Consider the following 24390-nt stretch of genomic DNA (forward strand, 5'->3'; position numbering starts at 1 on the left):
GACTCTAAGCCTCTCTCCCTCCCCTTATAACACTAACAGCTTGAGAGCGGCGACACATCTCTGGCACTGGCGTCATCGTCTTCATCTCCAAGCAACCTCTCCATCAGCACTCGCGTCACCATACGCCGAGGCTGCACAGTTGCTCGGCAACTTCAGCCTTGTGCGCTCGCCCGGCCTCGCGCCCCGCTCCGAGCTCTGACGCTAATGTGACGTCAATAAGGCGGGGATCAGTTTGTGATGGGGGGAGAGGCGGAGTTCCCTCATCACACGATTGAGCCCGTAGCGTTTGTCTGCATGCCAGTGCAGAGCTGTTTGCTAGAGCGCGAGCTCAGCTGGCCGCGAGCGGCACCGTGTACATAGAAGCGCTTTTTTTACGGCTCGCTCCGTAAAAGTGTGTATCGTTGTACATTGAACTTATTATTAGTATAGATGCTCATTATTTTGAATGAAATAAACACTATATATATATATATATATATATATATATAAATATATTTTACCACACGGTTTACATCAGTAATGACTTTTAAAAGCAAATTTAAAACACATTTCTACTGTGGAAGGAGGTGGAATTTGTTCGTGTGTTAAGGTAAGAGCACTTTCGGTTTTGTTATATGATCAGATGAAATATATGAAATTCACGTGAGAGTTTTTGCTTTACAAAATTTCAAGGACATTTACGGATGTTTGTTTTACTTACTGTATAGCCTACGTGTTTAGTATAAAGTTTACTTTAGTGTAAATAATAAGAGTTTAGTGATTGATCAAGCACAAATTAATATATGGAATTAATTTGCTTTTAAGGAAGTTGATTATTATTATTATTATTATTATTATTATTATTATTATTATTATTATATCAGTAGCCTACTTTTCAAAATAAAATATTAAAAATTTATTTCGCAGCGATCATATCTTTTTTGGGTGATTATTGTAATTGAATTTCATGAATAAAAACGTTGATGATAATATTAATAATGGTGTTACTAATAACTAATAATAAAACAAGAGCCTACTTTTCAAAATAAAATATTTAAAATGTGTTTCGCAGCGATCATATCTTTTTTGGTTGATTATTGTAATTGAATTTCATGAATAAAAACGTTGATGATAATATTAATAATGGTGTTACTAATAACTAATAATAAAACAAGATAATTGTAATACATATCAATTTGATGATGGTGGAAATATGTCACTCCTTTTCAGTTATATTACTGCGCATTTATAATCTTGTATTATTTCTGCTTAATTGCAGACACGTCATCGTAAATAAAGGTTATTCTTCAACACATCGCTGCTGAGATCTGGCATCATGGTGATTATGACAGATAGTAGTAGAACGTGCTCTCAGTCCAGTCCTACCCAGGCCAGACCTCTGCAGGTCGGCTTCTATGAGATCATCAGAACTCTCGGCAAGGGAAACTTTGCTGTGGTGAAACTGGCCAGACACAAAGTAACGAAAACACAGGTAATGCCTCCTGCATCATTGCATGATTACGTTTTTATTTGGTACATTTTAATGGTTATAGGCTAATAATGATACATAGCCTATAAATATATATGTGCGTTACAAAATGTTATGCATAAAACAAAGTGAGTTTTATTGCATTATTTTGCAGGTTGCAATTAAAATAATTGATAAAACAAGACTGAACTCAGCCAACCTGGAGAAGATCTACAGAGAGGTCCAGATTATGAAGCTGCTCAATCACCCTCACATCATAAAGCTCTATCAGGTAAGTTACATTTTCTTGTATGATTTGCAGATTTTATTTCAGATTGTCATTGTTAAGACTGTCCCGATGAAATTTTTGTATAATTTTGAGGGAAATAAATAAATAAAAGATTAAGTAAAAATTCAGAAAAATTATTCCGTAATAAATAAATAAATAAAAATATCTTGTTTGTTTTATATTTTTATATTTAATGTCTTTTTAGACTATTTTTGATTCTGTCTGTTCTGCACTGTTGTCTAAATGTGTGAATATGTCTGCATGAGAGGCACAGAGAGGGAGAGAGTGTGTTGGACATGAATCCCTGGCTTTATTAGCACAAGTGAAAGTCAAGCGCAGTGTCTGCAGTCACGTGAAGCTAGCTGTCTAAGAAGTACAATCTGATTTGATTACTGGACTTGTTTTGACACCAAAGCTTGGAACACACACGCACACATGCAAATAGTGGCAGGCAAATGCAGGGTGCTCAGACGTCAGTACATTCTTTCTCTCATAGCCTGTATCATTTTAGTTTGTTTTGTTCAGTTGCGGATTACCATTTTTATGGATTATACTGGAGAACTGATGTTGGGAAAATGTGCCCAGAAACCAGAAACCATAAGATCACACCTCACTGCTTTGGAGTGGGGCCCTGCTATTTCTCATAATGAAGTTTAGGGAATTGAGCACGCAGCAGCATTTGTATTTTGATATGAGCTGGATGTACTGTACTGGTAAATAAGCATAGGCTCTCAAGGGTTCCCAATACAGCCTTAAAAAGTAGTGGAAAGTCATAGACATTTTTATAGCACATATATACATTGGGTTCTGTAACTCAACTGGTAAAGCAACATGGATATCATGGGTTAAATTCTCAGGGAACACACAAACTGATAAAATATATACCTTGAATTTGACCTTGAAAAACTTTCTTTGGATAAAAGCGTCTGCAAAAATCATACATGTAAAAGTTAAAATGTGATAATCATGGCTGACTGGAAAATTCACTAATTAAAGGGTGTGGGAGCCCTTTCATATTAATATAAAATAGCATGATGTCATCCGATCTGATGACTGTAGTATCAGTCCACCCTTTCAGTTTTAAAAGCTTTAAGAAAGTGTCCTTGATTTCTAGTTGGTGTCAAATTACCTTAAACTTCTTGCTTTGCTTTTGAGATTTTTACTGCTTAAAAAGTTCCTATGAACCCTGTTTTCTTACATCAGACTAAAACTTTGTGCTCCAGAGCTCTGTCCTCTCCTTTCAAGTCAATGGGGGTTGAGGAGAAGCAATTGAGATGAAAAATGTGGAACTAGTGACCCATGATCCCTCATGATAAACGGTTTCCGTTCTCTCGCTTCTTGTGCAAACAGTGCTTTTATTGCCCCTTAAGTTTTTCATCCACTTTACATGCTGATCTTTCTCTTAGACACACTTCTCTTCCAAACTATCAATTCTTTCATTCACTCCACTCCCGCTGTGGTAGTCAGGCCCGAGAAGTTTCAGGACATTCCGTAAAGGGTGGTGACGTCTTTATTCTCTCCCTTTCACTGTTTTTACACTATTAATTCCTTTTGTATTACTGCATACTTTTGTGCTCAGGCTGGGCCTTATTTGTGTTTTATTGTTCAAAATGAGTTGTTGAAGATACTGTTTAAGCTGTCATTAGGTGACAGTGCTGGTTCAGTGGTAGATAGTGATGGAACAGACAGGAGAAAGACGTGTGTGCTCATGTTAACCTAAAAATAAAGGCCATTCAGGAAATACTTGTCTGTTCTCTTATGCAATGGTGCATATCTTTGGCTAAAAACAGAAGTAGTGTGCAGGAAATTGGGTAGTTGATGCAAATAATGGTGGATTTTAAGCAATATCAAGAATTTGGGTTAAAATGAATACATATATGGGAAAGAGTATAATTTACATCATGTGAATGATCACAAATTCTTTTATGTTTTTGGTAGCATTTTTAATCACCTTAGTTTAAGGTGGGCTGACAGTTTTTTTTTTAAGTAATACAAACATTCCATGTAGTTTCGCCAGTAATATGAGGTCATATTATGCATAATAATTAGCAAAATGCTGTATAAAATTTAAACTACCCAGTTACTACTTATTAAGTGGCTTGTATCCCACTACTGTTCAAAAGTCATTTTAAAGCTAGTGTTCATAGAAATTATGAAGCATTTTTGGATAATTCTCTGATGTGCCTGTTTTTGTCTTTACAGGTCATGGAGACCAAAGACATGCTGTATATTGTGACAGAGTATGCAAAAAACGGAGAGATGTTTGGTAAGTGGGACCAAACACTTTGTCTATTGTTTTTGCCATCTGTGGCTCCCTCAAAACCTCTTGTCCAGATGCCATGTAAACTGAGGTCTGATGAGGAGAGAATTATTTAGATCAACAATGCCGTCACAGCATTGACTCACTGAATGAGCACAAAGAGAGAACAGGTGTGGGATTTTAAGCTTTATGTAACTGTGTAAAAGGGATAAGCGACTGTACCTCTGCTTGTGCTCATCACCTGCGGATTTAAATGCTATATCATATCTGTCTCTTCACCTGTCTCACATGTGGCTCCGTCACCAGACAGAATGTAGACTTGGTTCTGTCTTTATATGTTGTTTTTATTCAAGTGCCTCCTCCCCTCCTAATCCGTCCTCTTTTTTTACAGACTATCTGACATCTAATGGACGGATGAGTGAAAGCGAAGCTCGTAAGAAGTTTTGGCAGATACTGATGGCAGTGGACTACTGCCACAGGCATCATATTGTCCACAGAGACCTCAAAACTGAAAACCTGCTGCTTGATGCCAACATGAATATCAAACTGGCAGGTGAGCAGATGACCAAGGCTTTCACATTGCTGTGCACATACATTTCTCTCCACAGTGCCAAACTATGAATTGCTATTTCACTCTTAGGATCAGTAATAAAGTTATGATATCCAATTATGTATGATGACCAGTCTGTTTTGTGTCAGTGAAATTATACAGAGGTCTTCTCTGTACTGAAACAAATCATTTCTTATAGCCTTTTACATATCACCATACAATGTTGTGAGGAAGCAGTACGTAAAATCAGACATCTGATCAACAAAGAACTAATTTGTTTGTACACCCCTTCTAGACTTTGGATTTGGAAACTTCTATAATGTTGGAGAGGCTCTCTCCACGTGGTGTGGTAGCCCGCCATATGCTGCCCCAGAAGTCTTTGAGGGGAAGGAATATGAAGGGCCACAGTTAGACATTTGGGTAGGTTCTTGAAATCTTGTCGAATTCTCACTTTACATGTTACTAGGGATGTCAAAATTAGTGGCTGCTTTTAACGTGACTTCTTGGTCAATGCGTCCATCTTGACAAGCTATTAATATAAACTCAGTTGGTTATGTCATAAGTAAATGTGGAAAAATATCGGACTGATTAAAACAGTTAAAGACTGTAGTTTAATATGTGCTACATATTTCTTTCTTTCACAGAGTCTTGGTGTGGTTCTTTATGTGCTGGTCTGTGGGTCCCTGCCCTTTGATGGGGACAGTCTTCCTGCCCTGAGACAGAGAGTGACAGAGGGCCGATTCAGAATACCATTCTTCATGTCACAAGGTACAGCTCAACGGTCCCTCTCTTCATGTAAAATGCCATCGTGAGTCATACTAAAAAAAAACTTTTTAAACGATAGCTCCTTGCCTCTTTGTCCAGACTGTGAAAATCTGATTCGCAAGATGTTGGTGGTGGATCCAGCCAAGCGAATCAGCGTGGCCCAGATTAAGCAGCACTGCTGGATGTTAGCGGACCCCAGCGCGCCCCACCAGACCCTCACCCTGTCACTTACTGATTACAACTCCAACCTGGGAGACTACAGTGAGCCTGTTTTAGGCATCATGCAGACCCTGGGCATTGACAGGCAGAGGACCGTGGAGGTGAGAAAAGGGGAGGTACAATTAGAGAGGGAGGTGGCAGGATTAACGACATGCAAGGAATCTAAATCACAGAGAGATTGACAGCATGCTAGGGGCTTAGTCAATATACAGTCATGTTGTGGAGGTCAAATATATTTTCTCAGTTAGCTTTAATATGCTCTACTGTTGGCAGTGAAAGGATAAATACAGTAGCATCTGTTTTTAAATCTGCCATACTGTGTTGTCTTTAGCTTCACTTAAAACCTCTAAGACGATAACTCAAGACGCAGACTGCCTGTGTATCAGTACAACTGTTAAACCCAAGCTCAATATGCCCACTGACTAAAATACACCTTTTCAATTCCTTCCTGAAGTCTCTCCAGAACAGCAGCTACAACCACTTCTCAGCTATCTATTATCTGCTGCTGGAGAGAGTGAAGGAGCACCGCAGCCAGCAGCTGAGCCACCAGTATGGGGCCTGGAATCAGAGATCCAGGAAGGCGTCCGATTCCTCCATGCCAGAGGTAAGTGTAAGACTGTGCCTGTTACACCTTTGTCTAATTCTTTAGATGCAATCTCCCACTGTACTAACTCAGCTCTTCTTTTTTCAAGGTGATCATGAAGTCATCTGACTGCTTCAGAAACTCTGGCTTCCCTGTCACCACTAAGGTGAACACTCCTGTCCATTCAGAGATGGAATGTGAACAAGGAGCACTGTTTCAGGTTAGTATTCAATTAATTGGCTTTAATTACATTGCACCCAATTCTGATTTGTTTCTCAAGTCAGATCTTTAGGGCTGACTATCCACACTGTCATTTTGCAAGTAATGAAATCAGATCTGTTTGTTTACAAAGTGTACTCAATATTTGGTACATATAGTTCAGTTGCCAATGTAATTAGTGTCTAATTAAAGTCAATAGTAACTTTAGCGTCAGCATGATTCCTAGAGATTTTCTTCTACGACAACTGAGAGTTGCTGTTATGGTGGAAAGAGAGGATGGAAAATGCAGCCTGATCACATGAAATTTACGTGATTATGGAAACATTTTTGCATTTTATATGCTTCATTACATGTTTGGCTGCAATTTCCAAGCGAAATGTCCAGAGGGGGTGCCAAAAGCGAGTGAAATTATGTTGTAATTTGTAAGGTGAATATTAGATGTATGTTTTAATGAATAAAACCCTAACCTAAAACTTTAACCCAAATCTAAAAGATAATTGAGAGGTGAACAAAATAGACCTCCTTACCCCAAACCAACACCTAAAACTTACCGATAGCGTTTAGAAAGCAAATTCGACACGAAAAGGCTTCTATGGCACTTTTGCTTCACTATCACTCAGAGCGTCCTGTTTACCTGACAATTTAGGTTACACCAACGAAAGTAGAAATAGAATCCTGAGGTAACAATTACTGTGGTTACCGGTTTTTTGTGTACTGGGTGCGCAAAGTATGTGATGTCACAATACGCAATGTCACATCCCAAATTATGAAAAAACTATCAAATGTTTTAAAAAAAAAACGTTGTTGTTCACTGCCATTGTCCTGCATCAATTCCACTATTCAAGTGTGTTTGCTAAATGCTTATATAGACCCCTCTCTACGTAGTTTGTCAGTAAATAGAATCCCTGTCCTGTTTCATATTGCAGATATGCAGTGTATCCCCATTCCCCCTCCTTCATTAGAGACAGGCAGTGGCTAATGTGAATGCCTCCCTCCCTTCCTCAGCGTGTGGTGTGTCCAGTGGAGGCCAGTCTGAGCGGGCTCTTGTGGAACCGATCCATCTCCCCCAACAGCCTGCTTGAGACCACCATCAGTGAGGAGGTGCGACCTCATGACCTTGAGGAGGAAGAGGGGATGCTGCAGGTCCGGCCCCCCCATCTGCCCAGCACCACATCCCGCAGACATACGCTCGCAGAGGTCTCCTCTCGATTCCACAAGAGCAATCCACCCTGTAAGTATGAAATGGCATGCATATTACATGGCCAAAAATAAATGGAGATCCCCTTCTAACTTACTGGTTTGGCACAGCCACTAAATTCCAGCATCATTCTGTTCTATTGTCTACATATGTTTATACATATATGTTTATGTTTATACATACATCTCCTTGGTTTTAAATTATTTCTGTCCTCTCTCAGATATAGTTGTTAGCCCATCAGACGGTGCTTCATCTGACAGCTGTCTGAAGTCATCCTCAAACCCAAACCCAGCTCTCTCCACTGCTGTTGGAGACCTTTCAGCATTGTTCATTTCTGGGACTGGCCCAGGGGCCTTAGCTCCTGCTGGGACACCACTTACACTCTCCTCCAACCTGCTCTTGCAGAACCAAGGCAGCATGCTGGCAGCCAGCTTCCAAGAGGGCCGCAGGGCTTCAGACACCTCCCTTACACAGGGTCTGTTTGTATTCATAAAATTGATAACATTCTTATTGGCAATATTGTGAATAAAATATTATCGCAAAATGTAACGACTCAGTTTAAGTGGTTTCTAACTGGCCTATGATATCTGCAGGACTGAAGGCGTTCAGACAGCAGCTGAGGAAGAACACACGTGCAAAAGGTCTGCTGGGGTTGAACAAAATCAAAGGTCTGGCACGACAGGTGTGCCCACCAACCTCATGCTCCAGGGGCAGCCGGGGGTCACTCGGGCCAACCATGTGCCCTTCCTCAAGCCACCAAAGCTCCATTGGCCCCCGAGAACGCCGAAGCATGTTGGAGGAAGTTCTACACCAGCAGAGGTGAGAAGAACCCACAAATAACCCCTAACATTGAGTACTAGGGTTGTCATGATACCGAACATCTTAGTTTGTAGTCGATACCAATACAGGTCAAATTTCACAATACCAATTTCAATTCTACAGAAAAAAATTTATATGCGTTAAATACACTCCTTTATTGAATGAATTAAATAATTATATAAATATTAATATATTCATTAAAACAAGCCATCAATTATTTCTCAAATTTTCCAGTATTGAAATCTTTAGATTTCTAGGCCTGAAATATCAGGTTAAATTAAGAACATTTTTAAAAGTCATGGTATTTCTAGAATAATTGTTTATTCATAAAAATCTTTATACAGTTACTGAAAATGACTGGGAAAGTCAAGGAAATTAATTGGTCAAATAGAGTAAACCTCAATTATTCAAGTAAACAATCAGTAAAAAAAAAAGAACAAAGAAAAACATCAAATGCAAAATAAAACTTAAATTATTAGCATAGTCTTCAATGCATGATTATTAGCTATAATAGAGTGGTTTTGATTTGATGCTATCGTACATTTGTTGAATATGTCTAAAACAATTATTCTTCCATTATTCTACAGGATGCTACAAATTCAGCACCAACCTCAACCCCAAGTCCAGTCTACACCCCAACAGTCTGTACACTTCCTCTCCCAGCGCAACACCTCATCTCCACCTTCGAACAATCTCTTCACCCCCGCTGCCCTCTTCTCCAACGCCCCCACCCAGCCGATCCTCCCTCCGTGCCAGCAGACCTCCATCCCTCTCCAGCACAACCTGTGGCAGCAGCCATCTCTCAACTCCTCCAGTTCCTCCCTCTCGCCCGTTGCATCCGCTGCCCATCTCCTGGAGGCTCGTCTACACATCAGCCAGCGTCCACACCTCCACCCCCAGCAGAACCTGCAGATCCAGCCCACCATCCAGCCACAGTTGCCTTTCTCCCTCCTTTCCCACCAGGGTGGTTGGAGCCTGCGCACTAGCACCGAGGAGCCAGATGTTCAGGATCTGGTCTGTGTCGGTAAGCAGCAGCAGCTCAGCAGCTGTGTGATGGTCAAGTAAAGAAAGCACAGACAATGAGAAGACTCATAGTAGATTGATCAATTTTAGAGTGATTCTGACTGCCTACACCACTCTTGAATGAACGGTCCAGAATGAGCCAATGGACAATGATGATGAACAGAGAACGCATCCCATTTTGATGATGCACTCAATAGTATTCTGATACTATGAAGAGATGTCGATTTTACTCTCTGGAACAACATGCAATTCCATGTTTTTTTTCGATATGTGTTGGAACGACCATAGTGTACCAGAAGAAGCAATAACCAAACTCTTCATTTGAACCCATGACCCTTGCCAGGTGCTCCTGTCCACACAGCAATAAGGACAGGCCACTGATCAAGGCACTTAAGAGAGTTTTCATCAATTTTTGAGTGGGTTCACTCACTTCAGTTTGTACAAGATGTAATACTGGCCTCCATAATCTCAAATGATTATGTCAAAGACATTGAAGCTTGTTTTTCCTCTGTACAAGTATGAACATACGATATTTATGTCTTCCGTACAGTTTTTTTTTTTTTTTCAAGGATTTCCTTTCAGGGCTTGAGCTTTATTCTTTTCTTTGTCAGTTTGTTTGTTTCTCTCCAGAGAAGACCAAAGTTGATTGCTGTTTGTATTTTTTTTTGTGCCCTTTTTATTTGTTTCCTATAAGTTCTTGAAACAAAATGCAGTATCTGACTTCCTAAACTTCCAAAACCAAGGAAAAGAAATACTGTAATTTTATCATATGCGATATTAAAATGCATTGTGCATAAAGCAAAACTATGTGGCCAATGCTTTGTGTACAATGATGAGGCCACCAGAGGCGCCTTACTAGGAGGGGAAAATACAGAAGTAATAACAGTAATAAGAATAAGCTATATATAAGCACAAGAGGTACTGCAGAGATGTTCATTTAAACCAGGTGAGGCTGTCCTCATATGCTTTCACAGTCTGTGGCAACGACTTTTAATGCTGCTTAATGTTTTACCAGGTCCAGACAAAGACACTAGTCAGTTAGAATCATACAGCATCATACATAAGTGCACATACCAATCATTTTTTGCAGTTAAGGAAATTAGAAGACATTGTCTGGCCTAGTAATTCCGAAAACTCCTTTTCTATTAGCTCACTATTACCTCCTCGATAAACGATCATTCACCTCAAAATTGTATCAGAACATAGACTGTGTGAAGACATTAGGCCCATTACAATGTCTTGTGACCTCTGACCTTCATTAATGGTGTACATTTGCTTTTTAAATCTTTTTTTGTTTTATTTCAGTGAACAAAGAATATGAGAATACTGCAATATTTCACATTAAAATGTAATACCAGGAAAGGAAGCTGTTGTAGGAAAGCAAAAGGTACTTCATGCTTGATAATGTTATTGTATAGTATTCTTTTTTTTTTAGAGAGAGAATTTTGTTTTAATTGTATGTATAATATTATTTTAATTATGTATTCTGCATGAGCATAGGAAATAAGAGCCTGGCCATTACGTACAGCTCATTTTCAGTCTATCTGTCACAGGTTGCCTTTGCATCCTGGCTGGCTTTGTAAAATGGCTGAACTAGAAAAATGACAGATCTAGGAAAGCCAAAGAGAGAGAGAGAGAAAAGAGAGAGAAAGAGCTTATTGAAGATCAAGAGAAACATTTCTGCTTTTTTCTACAGAACATTTCTCAGTTTTTAATGAAGTGTAGCGCTTTTAAAATCAGTCTTACAGATACAGTAGCTGCCTCGTCTAGCTGACAAATACTGAAAACAATGTTTGTAGAGAGCAATGGCCCTTGTAGTTTTTCCTTGATTAAAATGCACACAGAGATGCATACACACATAGCTGAGTCTTGTAGCAATAGAGTTTTATATCTTTAGTTTAAAAAATATGTATAGATATCTCTTTGCATAAGAGATATCTAGGTGCTAGAAGTAGATTTCAAAAGTGTCTCTGGGTTTGTGTGCTGTTTAAATGAAATAATATTGTGTTACCATTATTGAAACTCCAGCATTGGGTTGAAGCACCATTTTTATAGCTCTAAAAGATCCTATTGCATGTCCTGTGAATTCAGCACATTTGTACAATGGTTTCTAGTAGTTTAGAAACACGCTTTAATGTGTTGTTTCCAAATTGGGACATTAATTGACAGTATTTGAAACCAGTGCAGAGAAAGATGAATTGAAGGTAAAGCTACTGAAGCTAATGTTACAGTGTTAACACCCTTCCTTTTTCCTCTGTTTTTCACTCACCACCAAAAATTGTGCCTTTTTCTGAACAAATCCAATAGTGGTGAAAGGTTTTTTTTTTTAGGTTTGATTTTAGGACATCAGAAAGTACCAGAGTTGTGAATCATATGCTTTTGTTAGTTTGAACACCCCATTTTATACATTCATTTGTGTTTGACAATAATGCACTTTATGATAACAATTGCTTGTTTTAAAAATAGTGTTTGTTTCCACTGCTGGTTTAAATAAGTCTATAGTTATTTTGAAGTTATTCTTGAAACACTATGTTTTGATGCAGATCTGTAAAGATTCTTTCCTGATTGTTTCTTTTTTAATTTTTGTTATATTTCCCTGGTTTGCTTGCTTACTGTTTGTGTGCTCACAAAATGAGAATGATTGTACATGGCTGTGTGAAAGAACCTGCGAGATAAATTTTATTTATGTGGCTATTTATTTGAATAAAAATTCACCTCTTGAAATTACCCTGTGTTTTTCTTCCTTACATGGTTTTTCAACTAGTTTTGAATACTGATTGGTTTCGTAATGACCTCTCAGATCTTGAGGAAAATATCTTAATATAATTAATTGCATTTCTGACTTGATCATTACTGATAAATAAAAATTAATTATGAATTCATATCAAATGAATTAAAATATGATTTTTTTAATTCTTAGGAAAAGTAAAGGTAGAAATTCTTTGATACTAACACTTAAGAGAAATGTCTGTGTGGAGGACAAGCTCAAATAATTAAGTTCTGGTAAATGTCAAATTTAATGCAACATTATAACAAATTGTAACATTGTAACAAAAATAATTCAAGAATCAGTAACACTTTACAATAAGGTTCTATATGTTAACTTTAGTAAATGTTTTAGGATTCATGAACTAACAATGACTTTACAAACTTTACAGCATTTAATAATCTTGATTTATGTTAATTTGTAAAAATAGTATACAATTGTTTCTTGTTAGTTCATAATGTATTGACTAATGTTAACATATACATATACTTTTATTTGAACAAAAATGTACAAGATTAATGAGTGTTGCAAAGGTATTGTTTTTTGTTAGTTCATGTGCACTACTGTACACTCAAAACATATTTTAGCTTTTGGATGCATCCATTTCAATTAAATAAAAATTTTCCATCTAATTGAATTGAATAGTCTTGAAGAAAAGATACTTAATAAAACTTGCATTTTGTAAGATTTGTACATTTTATTTAGTTAAATATCAGGCAATTCAATTAGATGGAAATATGTTATTCAATTGAAATGAATACATCTTGAAAATAGGCTAAAATATTTTTTTGAGTGTCCAGTAGTTAACAAATAATGAATACAGCCTTACTGTAAAATGTTATCAAATAATGACAAATTAAAGCAATTTCTACATATACTTTAAAACTAGAACAATTTTGGAGATTTATTTATCCTGGTGGAATGAAAAGTTCCCCAAATTAAAGAATCACTCATGTACTCTCTTTACTATAGTGTAAAGGAAAACAACAACAGCAACAAAAAACGAAAAAATGACAATAAAAGGACATTAATCTGGAGACTTTTGAAAACAGCATTCTGTTTTTCGAAATGCTCTGTCCACACTGCCGTTTTCCAAAAGTTTCTCATCCATAATGAAACATATGAAAACGATTAAATCCTATTACAGCTCATGCGAAAAATCACCGATCCATGAACGGTCTGAAACGCAATTGTCATCGTGTTCCATCATCGGACAGCCAGGGACGGATTACCAACCGGGCCAATGGGGCCAGTGCCCAGGCGCCCTTCGCTACAATGAACGACGAACCCCAATAACCAACAACAACTTTTGGAAATGAACAACGAACACCAACACCCCCTCCAACCGCCCCCACCACCCACTCAACAACTTTTGAGCATGAACAACGAAAGTCTGCTTGTCATAATCCATCCCTGCGGACAGCAATTCCGAGTAAACTTTCCGTCGCCTTTATGTGAAGGTTGTTCAAAGTAACATTTACCTTTAACATGCTATCAAAGTGAATAACAGGCACAACAACGCCGCTACAACATGTGCCGTCATCTTGATTGTTTTAGGTTGAATAGATCACATGACTGAATAGATCACAATACGGAGATATCTGAAAACGATTATGTATATGAACGATTACAGTTTGAGTGGAAGATAAAACACATGTAAACACATTCCTCTGCGTGAACGCTCATCACTCCAGCTGTAAGACAGCGGGTGGATTGATCTGTGCTGGGAATTACGTGCTCATAAATTCAGATCCAAAGCCAGTGGTCCATGCCAATCATTATGACTGGGTACCCTGTTCAAACCTATGAGTTCAAACGCCTGCTGGCAAAGTGTCAGAACTTCTGTCACACACATTCTGATTGATGAATCTGCCTTAAAATATATTTGTGTATATGTGAGAGAGTGTGTACAAAAAGCGTACTCTGAAATCATAGATTGACTGATCTCATGATGTGGGCCTGGAGAACAAATATGAATTATCAGAAAGTGACATCAGTTCTCACTGTCCTTCATCAGCATTGTACACAAGTTTATTTAATTACACAAATGTGTTTTAAATTTAATATACCAACATTTTGTCACCCTTAGTCTTAACACAAACTCTAATGTGATAATTAAAGGGATAGTATCACCCAAAAATTAAAATTCAGTCATACTGTAATTTACTCTCATGTTGTTCCAAACCTGTATGACTTTCTTTAAAGTTTTAATTAATTGATTTGTCTTTTCATTACTATGGAGGTTTAGTGTGACTCACTTTAAAGCTTAAAAAAGCATTTAAAAAAAGAAATCCATGTGGCATATTTCAAGTCTTCTGAAAGTGTATAATAAGTTCCCTTCTGTCACTCACTCGATGTTATGTCAAATGAAGTGACACAAGGCGTCTTCCTTGGGAGCCTCGCATACCTCTGAACTTGACAAAAGGCCAATGTGAAATTGGCAGACAGAATTTGTATGTCCCGCCCCCGGACATACGGGTATAAAGGGAAGCGGGCGTGCGTCTGTCAGTCAGATTTTTTCTTCGGAGCAGAGCTGTTGTGCAACAGCAAAGCTGAGTCCACCACTGTTCCACTCACCTCTACTGGCAAGAAGCACCCTGGCCCCACAACTCTACAGTCCCGGCTCCCTGGATGCAGCTTCCTTGCCTCTGGACCTGCGACTGCTCAGCCCCGGCAGGCCAGCGCTGATGAGTCCAAAGACGCCATTCCAGGACCTCTTCCTCACCTGCCGGGTGCGCGGAGCAAGGTAAGTGCTTTGAGTCTTTTCTCAGCACCCAAGCCTTGGGACACTCTTCTGCCTTCCAACGCGCTATTACCTGCTCCCTCTCGCCACGAAGCCCCGTCCGGTACATCAAAAGCGATCGTCCCGTTAGTGTCCCTCACGCGGAGTTTGGACGCGTGGCTTTCGCTGCCCAACCCATTCACTCCACATCCATATGCGGTGAAAAAGCCAGCGCTTTACGGGCAGAGATCACCCTTACTTCATTGTACCCAAAAAAGGTGGCGGGTTGTGACCAATATTGGACCTGCAAGTTCTCAACCGGGCCATCAAGAGGGTTGGGGACCTGCAAGCGTTCTCTGTCAGCGACACCTACCTGGAGTTCGGTCCGGCACATACTCATGTTATCCTGATGCCTCGACTGGGCAACGTGCCCAAGGTTCCTACGACCCCCTTCAGGGACCAGGTCGTGAACCTGCAAGCACTGCCCAAGGAGGAGGCAGACCCAGCCCTTTCGTTGCTGTGTCCGGTACGTGCTTTGCTTATCTATTTGGACCACACGCAGAGCTTTAGATGTTCTGAGCAGCTCTTTGTCTGCATTGGCGGACGGCGGAAAGGGAATGCCGTCTCCAAACAGAGGTTACCTCACTGGGTCTTTGACGCTATCTCACTCGCTTCCCAGAACCAGGCTGTGCCCGCCCCATTGTGGGTTCGAGCACACTCACCAACGGCACCTCCCTAGCAGACATATGCAGAGCAGCGGGCTGGGAAACACCCAATACCTTTGCGAGATTTTACAATCTCAGGGTTGAGTCAGTCTCGTTCCATGATTTGTCAGATCCGAGCCAGTAGAACTCGGTAATGCAGCACAGCCGACCGGGTGTTCCGCTTGCACAAAACGCCCACCAAGTTGAACCAGTGCGCCTTCTCTCCCAGGTTAGCCACTAAGTGTCGCTTCCTGGACGTTCTCCTCCCTAGCCTTGTGGTCTGCGAATTAATAGGAGCAATTCGCATCCAGAACCACTACGAGCCACAGGTGCTTTGTACTGGGGTAGGGCTCCACGGGCTTTGTTCCCTCTTCAGGCAACTCCCTGTGATGTATTTTCCACGGTACGGTCCCCCTGTTGGTGGACCCGCGTCTCCCTTGGGCAGTCCCACTGCCCCCGGTCGGCGTGCTTGTAGCCCCTCATTAGTCAGGACCTTCCACCGCGCCGCTCCCACGTACGGCTTCACAACCCTCGTGGTGTATTTACCACATGTTACCTCCCCCTAGTCTAAGCAGGATGTGGCCTCTGCAGCATCTTTTCTAAGATAGCCCCAGCCGCTTCACACCCTATGAGAGAGACATAGAGAGAGAGAAAAGGCTGCAGCTGCCAGGCTTGCTCCCATGCTTTTCATGTAGCACCTGTTCCTCAGGGGTGCTGGGAACCTAAGGTCTGTATATGACATCTCTTTTGGGGGCATTTGGGAGGGTTACGTGCAGTCGATACAGTTGCCTCTAGCACGCACACCTGTCTCAGCAGTTCACGTAACATGGACTAGTGCATGCCATTTTGAATAGGAACCCTTGTGTCACTTCATTCGACACAACGTCGAGTGAGTGACAGAAGGGGAACATCATGGTTACTGTTGTAACCTCCGTTCCCTGAGGGAGGGAATGAGACGTTGTGTCCCTCCTGCCACAGCACTAGACCTACCACTGTGAATGGCCATGCCTTATTCTCGGCTCGACAGACGCACACCCACTTCCCTTTATACCCGTATATCTGGGGTTGGGACATGCAAATTCTGTCTGCCAATTTCACATTGGCCTTTTTTCAAGTTCAGAGGTATGCAAGGCTCCCAAGGAAGAACCCTTGTGTCACTTCATTCGACACAATGTCTCGTTCCCTCCCTCAGGGAACGGAGGTTGCAACAGTAACCATGACGTTTTGGTGACATCCCAAAATGTAAGTAATTTTTCTGTTGAAATCTTGACATCTGCTACACTTTCGTGAGTGCGCAAGAGAACTTTGTCACAGTTTGTGCGAGAACTTGCATTTTGTAGTGCGAACACGCATGCCACTTCCACCACTCCAGTTCCACTCCACACTGCTCACATTCTCATGTAGTCTATAGAATGCTGCGAACACAGACAAGCAAAGTGATACAAACAACTTCCCAGTGCTGTTATACCAAATTGCAAATGAAAGAGAAAGGCTGACTTTTAAAAATGTATTTCATTAATAAATAAATAAAGAATAACAACCAATCAAAGCCTGTTTAGTGAGAAAGAATGTGTGTTTACTGCTGATATCGCTAGTGAAGTTCAATAGCTTATGACAAGTATCAAGTTAAAGTTCGCCATCTTTAATGAGGCAAGCATATGGATATAATGACATTAGACGGGTTATAGAGTGCAATAGTGGTGTGTATGGTAAGTCAGAGGTATTTTAGGACCACACAGCTCTCCCGCGCCCCTCTGGGACATGCAGTGGCCAAGACTGTAAGCTGAGATAAGCATGATTGAGAAATGTGTTGAATCTAAATCTGAGGTCATGCAGTGCAACTCTGTGAGACAAACAGCTAGCAGCTCTCGACGGGACAGCACAGAACCTCAGAGAAACCACTTCAAAGTCAGTTCAAAATCTGATTAATTATTAGTCTGCTCTCAGTTGTGAGCTAAGTAATTCAATTCTAAGTAAGCAGAGATAAGAATGTGTGTATATGTGTGTACACAGATAGTAAGTGAACAAGATATTTAAAAAAGTCCTTCACTTATAACCTCAGATGATATGATTAAACAAATAAAGGATATTATTATAATTGCAAAATAAACCCAGACAGGGTTTGCAGGTCACGTATCACCCTGAAGGGATTCATTTTGTGACAATGACTACCTGACTGTATATGATTCTGTGTATTATCCTTCTTCTTACCAAATATATAAATATACATAAAATGTTGATTTAAGTTGAAAGTGTTTTCTTATGTCAAAGTCAAGACAATTGACATAGCAAAGAATATAGAGACCACAAAGTGAGATGAGAGGTATGAAACTAGCAAAACAATGAATTCAATTGGTTGCCTGAGATAATGGTCAATTACGCAGTTTAGTGGTCACTATACGAAAATATTGGCAGGGAAACCTGTGTGGAAACACTTATAATGTTTACACTTCACCTTTAAAAATTTGACTTAAATTTCTTAATGAACCAGACAAGAATGATCAAAGATAATACAATTTCCAAGCACTGAAGCACTTAAATCAAGTTAAAAGAAAATACATGCCTCTATTTTCTCATTTACAAACAACATCATTCCTAAAAGCAATGTTTTGTAAGCAAATGTAAACTAAAGTTAGCCCTTGCTGGTAGATGCTGTAACTACTATTCTGCTGCCGTTATTGTCGACCATTCAAAAGTAGCAGTATATTTTTTACCAACATTTTTTTTGCAAACAGCAAATTATAAATATTTCATTATGATATAATATATTTTTTTTCTCTCAGAAGGGTCCTAAAAGTGTTGAATGGACTTCCTTTTCGACTGCCTTCGATGGCACAGCTCAGGATAGTCCACAGTGAATGTTCTGAGTCTGTGCCAATAAGCATTGTCCTGACATTCCTGCAGCTCCAAAGTAATTATTCACATGTATTTTACCACACAGATAAATGGCTAAAAGATCACAAGGGAAATCGGAATGTTGTTTCCGAGATTTCCAGTTCCCTAGGATCGGCCACATTATGCAGACTCACTGAAAAGCTCCATCTCCCATCAGATATTTTTTTTGCATCTAGTTTGATTAACTTCCCTTGTGGCATGACCAGATGTGCATTATGTCAGCAATGTGAGAAACCTGGATTTGGATCCCATGTTGAAACCAGAAAGTAATCGCGTTGGCATAATCAGTGACTAGTGTTCAGAGGTTGCATTTTCCCCACTAACATTATATTTTTACTCAACTGATGTTAGGTTTAGGTTTAGGATTTCAATTCATAAAATATGCATTGCTCTTCACTGTATTACATCCTGTATAGCTGAAAACAACTTGTTTCACAACTCTTTTGGTGACCCTCTGTGGACATTTCACTGCGAAATTGAGCTTAAACGTGCCCATATGCCCAATATAACTGGCCACTTTGGCTACTGGGGGCAATGTTTCGAGTTTCGATATGCACAGACTGATTTAGCTAAACAAAAGTCACCCTACTGTTTACGATTTCACAGTGAAATGAGTCTGGATTAGCTGAAAACTACAATGCCCAGAGCTGGTGGCCTAGAGGAATTTATGGTGAAAATCGCACCTTACTGGTATGAAGTTTTGTTACTAGAGCTTTATAGTATTCTTCAGAATACTATCAGTATCCCGTCTTGCTAAAATTAGACTCAAAGTATAGGATAGCCTATTAAAACTGCAGTGTGAAATGAACTCCTGTATGTCACTCTATTGATCTCTATTATGGCCTCTTCTCTGTAATGTTGGTAAATGACCTAGGCTTTGATCTGAGGGCAAAGAGAGAGAGAGAGAGAGAGAGAGAGATGCAGGCGAAATGAATGCACAGCTGCCTAGTGAACTCAGCATGAAAGGCCTGTAATGGAATTCTCAGTAAGACTCGAGTGCCTCCTGTACAATATTAACTGGGGCTCAATGTGCGTCATTCAGCAAACAGCTGACCCTGAGAGCACTGGAGCAAGTAAAAACCTCTCACCCCCTCTCTCCTGGGCCTCCACTCCTATTGCTTTTGTTCTTCATTTTAGATCTGGTCTAATTTGCCTTCTCCCACAATTTTAAATATGTGACAGTATAATAATAATAACAAGCAAAATAAATAAATAAATAAAAAGGCATAAAAAGCCAATACATTAATAACAGTGTAAATTAAAAATAACATCAATATAAAAGTTGTTGAATTGGTTTGAAAAGTTGAATTAGTTTTGCAGTTATATAAATTCTAGAGAGCTTCAGAAAATTAACCAAATTTACATTTAGCAGTTATTCAGATTTTTAATTTACAGTCTTTCTCCATAGGAAAGCAAAAATATTGATGACTCATCTTACACTCAGTGCTGTATGCAACTTTTTGAGCTGTATTGGTTTTGGAAGTATTTTTTCCCATAAAATACTTGCCCTAAGGGATTTCATGTAACTATATAAGAGTTTTTAGCCATGAACTAGCATCAGCCTGCTCCGATGTGAATCACAACATTAAAAACTTTGATATGAAGCGATACATTATTTGTAATTTGTAAAATAAATAAACTAAATAAAACTGCGGAAAAAAGGTACATAACTGTGTACTAAACGTCTTTACTCTAATGAAGTGATAATCCCATGAAGCATTGCGAATTGACATAAATCAGCATAATTCAAAATATAAAACTATTGATTTAAATTTGTTGATAAGTGTAGGAACAATATATTTTAATTTTACTGTAAAATATCCAAATACTGTATATGCACATATATAAGAAGTTTGAGAATATAGGGAGAACGACTTATTTAGTCATTCGCAGTGTTTCATTGCAGAGATCTTTTAGTGCAAATTCTTCACAATTAAACACAATGTTTTATAAATGAAGATGAAATAATGTGGACTGATGGCTTCAGCAGAAGCATTTACAATTGATTAATAACCTCTGAGCTCACAATAGGCCTGCCTTCTTGGGGATTTAAGTTATCATTAAAAATCAATTCCCCAATGGAATTACTCAAAATGAACCAAAACCAGACTATTTAATTCCAAGATTTTTACCTTGGCAAAACCATTGTAAAATTCTTCAAAGACAAACACATTTGAAAGAACTGCGTACAAAAGAGATTAATTCAATTGGAAACGGTATGCTACAATCAAATGTATTGTGTTTTATACAACAGTTTGTTCCAGTCCTCGATTCTGATTGGTCGATAGGTGTTCCAAGAGTGCTGATTGCTCACACCATCAGCAATGGGATGCTTTTCTGCATGAATCACTCCGATTGTGTTCATGGTGTTCTGAAATAACGTGTAAGATGTGTACATTTTCATTCATCCCTGTGACATTAAAGATTTTAGCCAACAAGTGGTGACAAAAGACCGTCTACGAGCGAGTTGAGCTTATGTTGAGAAACTGTTTTATCAGTCAGTGCGCACATTTCTTTGAGGTCCTCTGGAAATGTATCTCACTCCATGATTACTCAGATTACTACTACACTATAGCTGAGAAATAGAGTTAAACTAACAGCTTCAGCATTACTGCCGATCTCAGCTAAGAGTCGCAACATACAGAGTAATCAAACATTCTATGAGCACCTACATGATACAGGTTTCCAAGTTTTGAGAAGATGAAAACTTTTAACATGCTGGAGGAGGGAAAAATGTCTGTGTCATAATAAAGAGTTCCCTAAGAAATACACTGCATGCCCAATTATTAGACAAATTGTATTCCTCTGAATTAATTTTATTTTTGAACAAATACAATGCTCTCAGTCAATCCAAAATGTTACTGAACCTCAAACCTGAAGGTAATCACGTTCTCAATCACTCTCTCTCTCTCATTCACACACACACACACACACACACACACACACACACACACACACACACACACACACACACACACACACACACACAAACACACACACACACACACACACACACACACACACACACACACACACACACACACACACACACACACACACACACACACACACACACTGGAGTCACTCAGCACGCCTTGGATTCGAACTTGCGACTCCAGGGGTGGTAGTCTACCCAAGCTACCCAAGCCCCCCTTTTAAAACAGTCCTTAGTTTTTCCATACTTATTTATTTACTTGTTTGTTGAACTGTTGTATAAAAGCAATATCACACTTGCAATCGTGCTGTATTGTCCATCTATCAGCACGACTGTGATTACCTTTGGCACTCAGATGATAGATGGACATACAGCACTCTTGCTAGTGTGATATTGCTTTAGTAGATTGCATAACATAAATGGCATTGAAAGGTGTTAAGACAGAAACCTGAAAGGCATTGTGTTGACTGTCCCACAGCAGGCCATGGAGTTAGGGGTGTTGTGTGGAGAGCCAGCAATGTCTCACATTCCCATGAGGGATGTGCTGATCGAGTTTCCTGTCACGTTTAAAGGGTTAAGGTGACACAAGTGCATGGTACGTGACTAGCAGTGGTTTGTGTAATGTCGTGGTGACAGAGTAGCCTGCTCCTCCTTTTTACAAATCCTCTCCCCTCGTAACATTTTAGCACAGTGGCCTCTCACATGGAATAACTGATATTGTCCTGCTTTATTTGTGTATCAATTTCTTTAGGGCCGTCAACTGTAAAATTATAAATTTTTACGTAAAGCTACACTATGTAACTTTTGGCCCTCTAGCGGTTAAAAAATAAAACTGCATGTGTCTTGCCGAAGAACATTGTTTATGTAATGATACAAGTGGTGTTTCGGCTCTGCTCCTCTGCGTGGATGAATGTGGCTCAAGGCACCGTTGTCACATGAATACAGGACATCTTATCAGAGTGAATGGACAAATAAATAATGAAAGAAATTTGAGCAGGTAAGTGTCATATCTTATGCTTTTGTTTTGACTAATTGGAAAAATTTATATTTTGAAATCAATTATGTTACAAAAGTTAGGCAACTTTGTTAACATTAGACATAATGATTGCTAGTCTAATAAGGTCAAACGTAGTACATTTTTATATCTATAGGATATTCTAGCCAAATAGACCATGGTAGTAACTAATTTAAAGATTATCATTGTTACCAACCAGTGCCCAACATCATTTCAAGACTCACAAGCCTAGGACTAAAGGTTTTATTTATAATAATAAATTATAGCCATTATAAAGTCAAATAGACGTGTGCTAGAAAGTGAAATGTTCTGCACTGATTAGAGTATAATTATTGTATTTCACTACACACAAACACAGACGTGTGTCTGATTACACAATTATACATAAAACATATCAATAAAATATTATACCTATTGAATAAGAAAAAAGCCATCTCTTGGTCACTTTGAAATCCTTTCAGTTGTCGCCACCTCTGAAAAGCCAAGCCGATGTTGATTTGTGTTTTATTATGGACTCTGTGGAAGAAGGATTTTGTCATTACTTACATAGTGTAACTTTAAATCTATCTGTGTAAATAATCATTTAAATGTAAATGTAAATAAACACATATATTGATATTTGCTGAGAAAAGCCCCCAAATTAAGATCAATTTGAGGCATTGCAATATTGTGGCAGATGAGCAAAGCATTGACTTTACAAAGAAGTAAATATACAGTATTGTTTGCTTAATTTCCATATCATTGAACATGACCTCATAATTTCAGTTAGTCAATCATCAAAAGGCAGGCTTAGGGCTGTTTTCACATGATGTGTTTTTGCAATCTGTCTGCAAATTTTATTGTTGCTCTATGTCCACATGCATCAGTCTTTGGTTCTTGCTTCACTGTTTTTCACATCATAAGCACCATGTTTTTAATAGGACATGTCAAGTGAAAATATTTTACTTTTAAAAAGGCTTCTATTTCATTCACTTCCATTCATATGCATCCAAATAAAGGAGACTTTAAATGCAAGCTCATGTGAAGATATTTCACATTCTGCTGTGCACCAAATGTTCACTTATGCTTTAATCTTATTGTTTTCTTTATAATCCAATATGTGAGGCAGCAGAGCCCAAAGCATCCAAACACATACATCATAACACCAATATTTTTGCACAATTGTGTAATATTATTGTGAAGAGTTTGATAATTTTCTTTCCCCCTTAGGTATTTGAGAACTTGGCCAGGGACAGGATTTGAAATCATGCTTCACTGAACGTGTGAAATGGCCTCCTTAGTGGAAAAAGGAACATGCCTATTAAACGTCACGTCACGCTCCAAGAATCATGCTCGTCTGACTTTTTGGCAGTTTACCAAATGTATGGTCCAAGATATTTACATAAGTGATAAACAGCTGTACATTGAGGGGAATGTGCCACGTTGTCTCCAATGATTTTAGGTCACACAAACAAGCCCCGGATTTTTATTCTGCCCATTTGCACTGCCTGTCACCTCTGTTTGTGCTGCCTGTTGTGCAGCACTATTGGGGACTGGTGATGACATAGATGAGTGAGTGCAATTAAGGCCACACTGAGCCATCAAAATTCTAAGTATTGCGCGAGACAGTGCCATATCTCAGTAAACTTCTCTCTCGCTCTCTCTCTCTCTCTCCATGAGACAACACAATTTATATAAACAGAACTTGATGAACAGTATCTCTTAACACACCACTGACAATAAACAAAATTTGTTTATGTAATTGAGAAGAGCCCACTGAATGACGCAAACTGCAAATGATTTATTTTCATACTTGTGTTTGTTTCCTTTTTGTAAACAAATGGTTCAAATATTGACTGAGACTAAGAACTCAATAAGATGGATTATGATGTCATTTGATGACTGAACGAAATTGGAAGTATAAAAAATTGCTTCACTGCAAATAAAATGTTTTGTAAACAAATGTTCTGCAATCAGCAGCCTTAATCCACACTATTGCTG

General features: G+C 39.0%; 1 protein-coding gene and 1 long non-coding RNA gene across 2 annotated transcripts; both read left to right on the top strand.

Annotated features, from left to right (window-relative positions):
- Window positions 1–280: 280 nt before the first annotated feature.
- On the top strand, window positions 281–12088 carry sik1 (salt-inducible kinase 1). Its single transcript, XM_052142601.1, has 14 exons — window positions 281–589; window positions 1259–1471; window positions 1623–1739; window positions 3939–4002; window positions 4388–4549; window positions 4842–4966; window positions 5191–5314; window positions 5411–5631; window positions 5985–6134; window positions 6223–6333; window positions 7338–7563; window positions 7751–8005; window positions 8124–8349; window positions 8937–12088. The coding sequence occupies exons 2-14, from the start codon at window positions 1316–1318 to the stop codon at window positions 9412–9414; spliced, it is 2415 nt and encodes an 804-aa protein (XP_051998561.1). The 5' UTR covers window positions 281–589; window positions 1259–1315; the 3' UTR covers window positions 9415–12088.
- Window positions 12089–22067: 9979 nt separating this feature from the next.
- On the top strand, window positions 22068–24179 carry LOC127655252 (uncharacterized). Its single transcript, XR_007972025.1, has 2 exons — window positions 22068–22392; window positions 23620–24179. It is a non-coding gene; the product is annotated as an uncharacterized LOC127655252 (long non-coding RNA).
- The last annotated feature ends 211 nt before the right edge of the window (window positions 24180–24390 follow it).

The sequence above is a fragment of the Xyrauchen texanus genome, chromosome 14 (assembly GCF_025860055.1).
Source record: "Xyrauchen texanus isolate HMW12.3.18 chromosome 14, RBS_HiC_50CHRs, whole genome shotgun sequence".
NCBI lineage: Eukaryota > Metazoa > Chordata > Actinopteri > Cypriniformes > Catostomidae > Xyrauchen > Xyrauchen texanus.

Coding starts and splice junctions, on each gene's coding strand:
- sik1 (XM_052142601.1), top strand. CDS start 1,316: ATGGTGATTATGACAGATAGTAGTAGAACGTGCTCTCAGTCCAGTCCT. Junction 5,315..5,410: donor ACCATTCTTCATGTCACAAG/GTACAGCTCAAC, acceptor CTCTTTGTCCAG/ACTGTGAAAATCTGATTCGC. Junction 6,135..6,222: donor CCGATTCCTCCATGCCAGAG/GTAAGTGTAAGA, acceptor TCTTTTTTCAAG/GTGATCATGAAGTCATCTGA.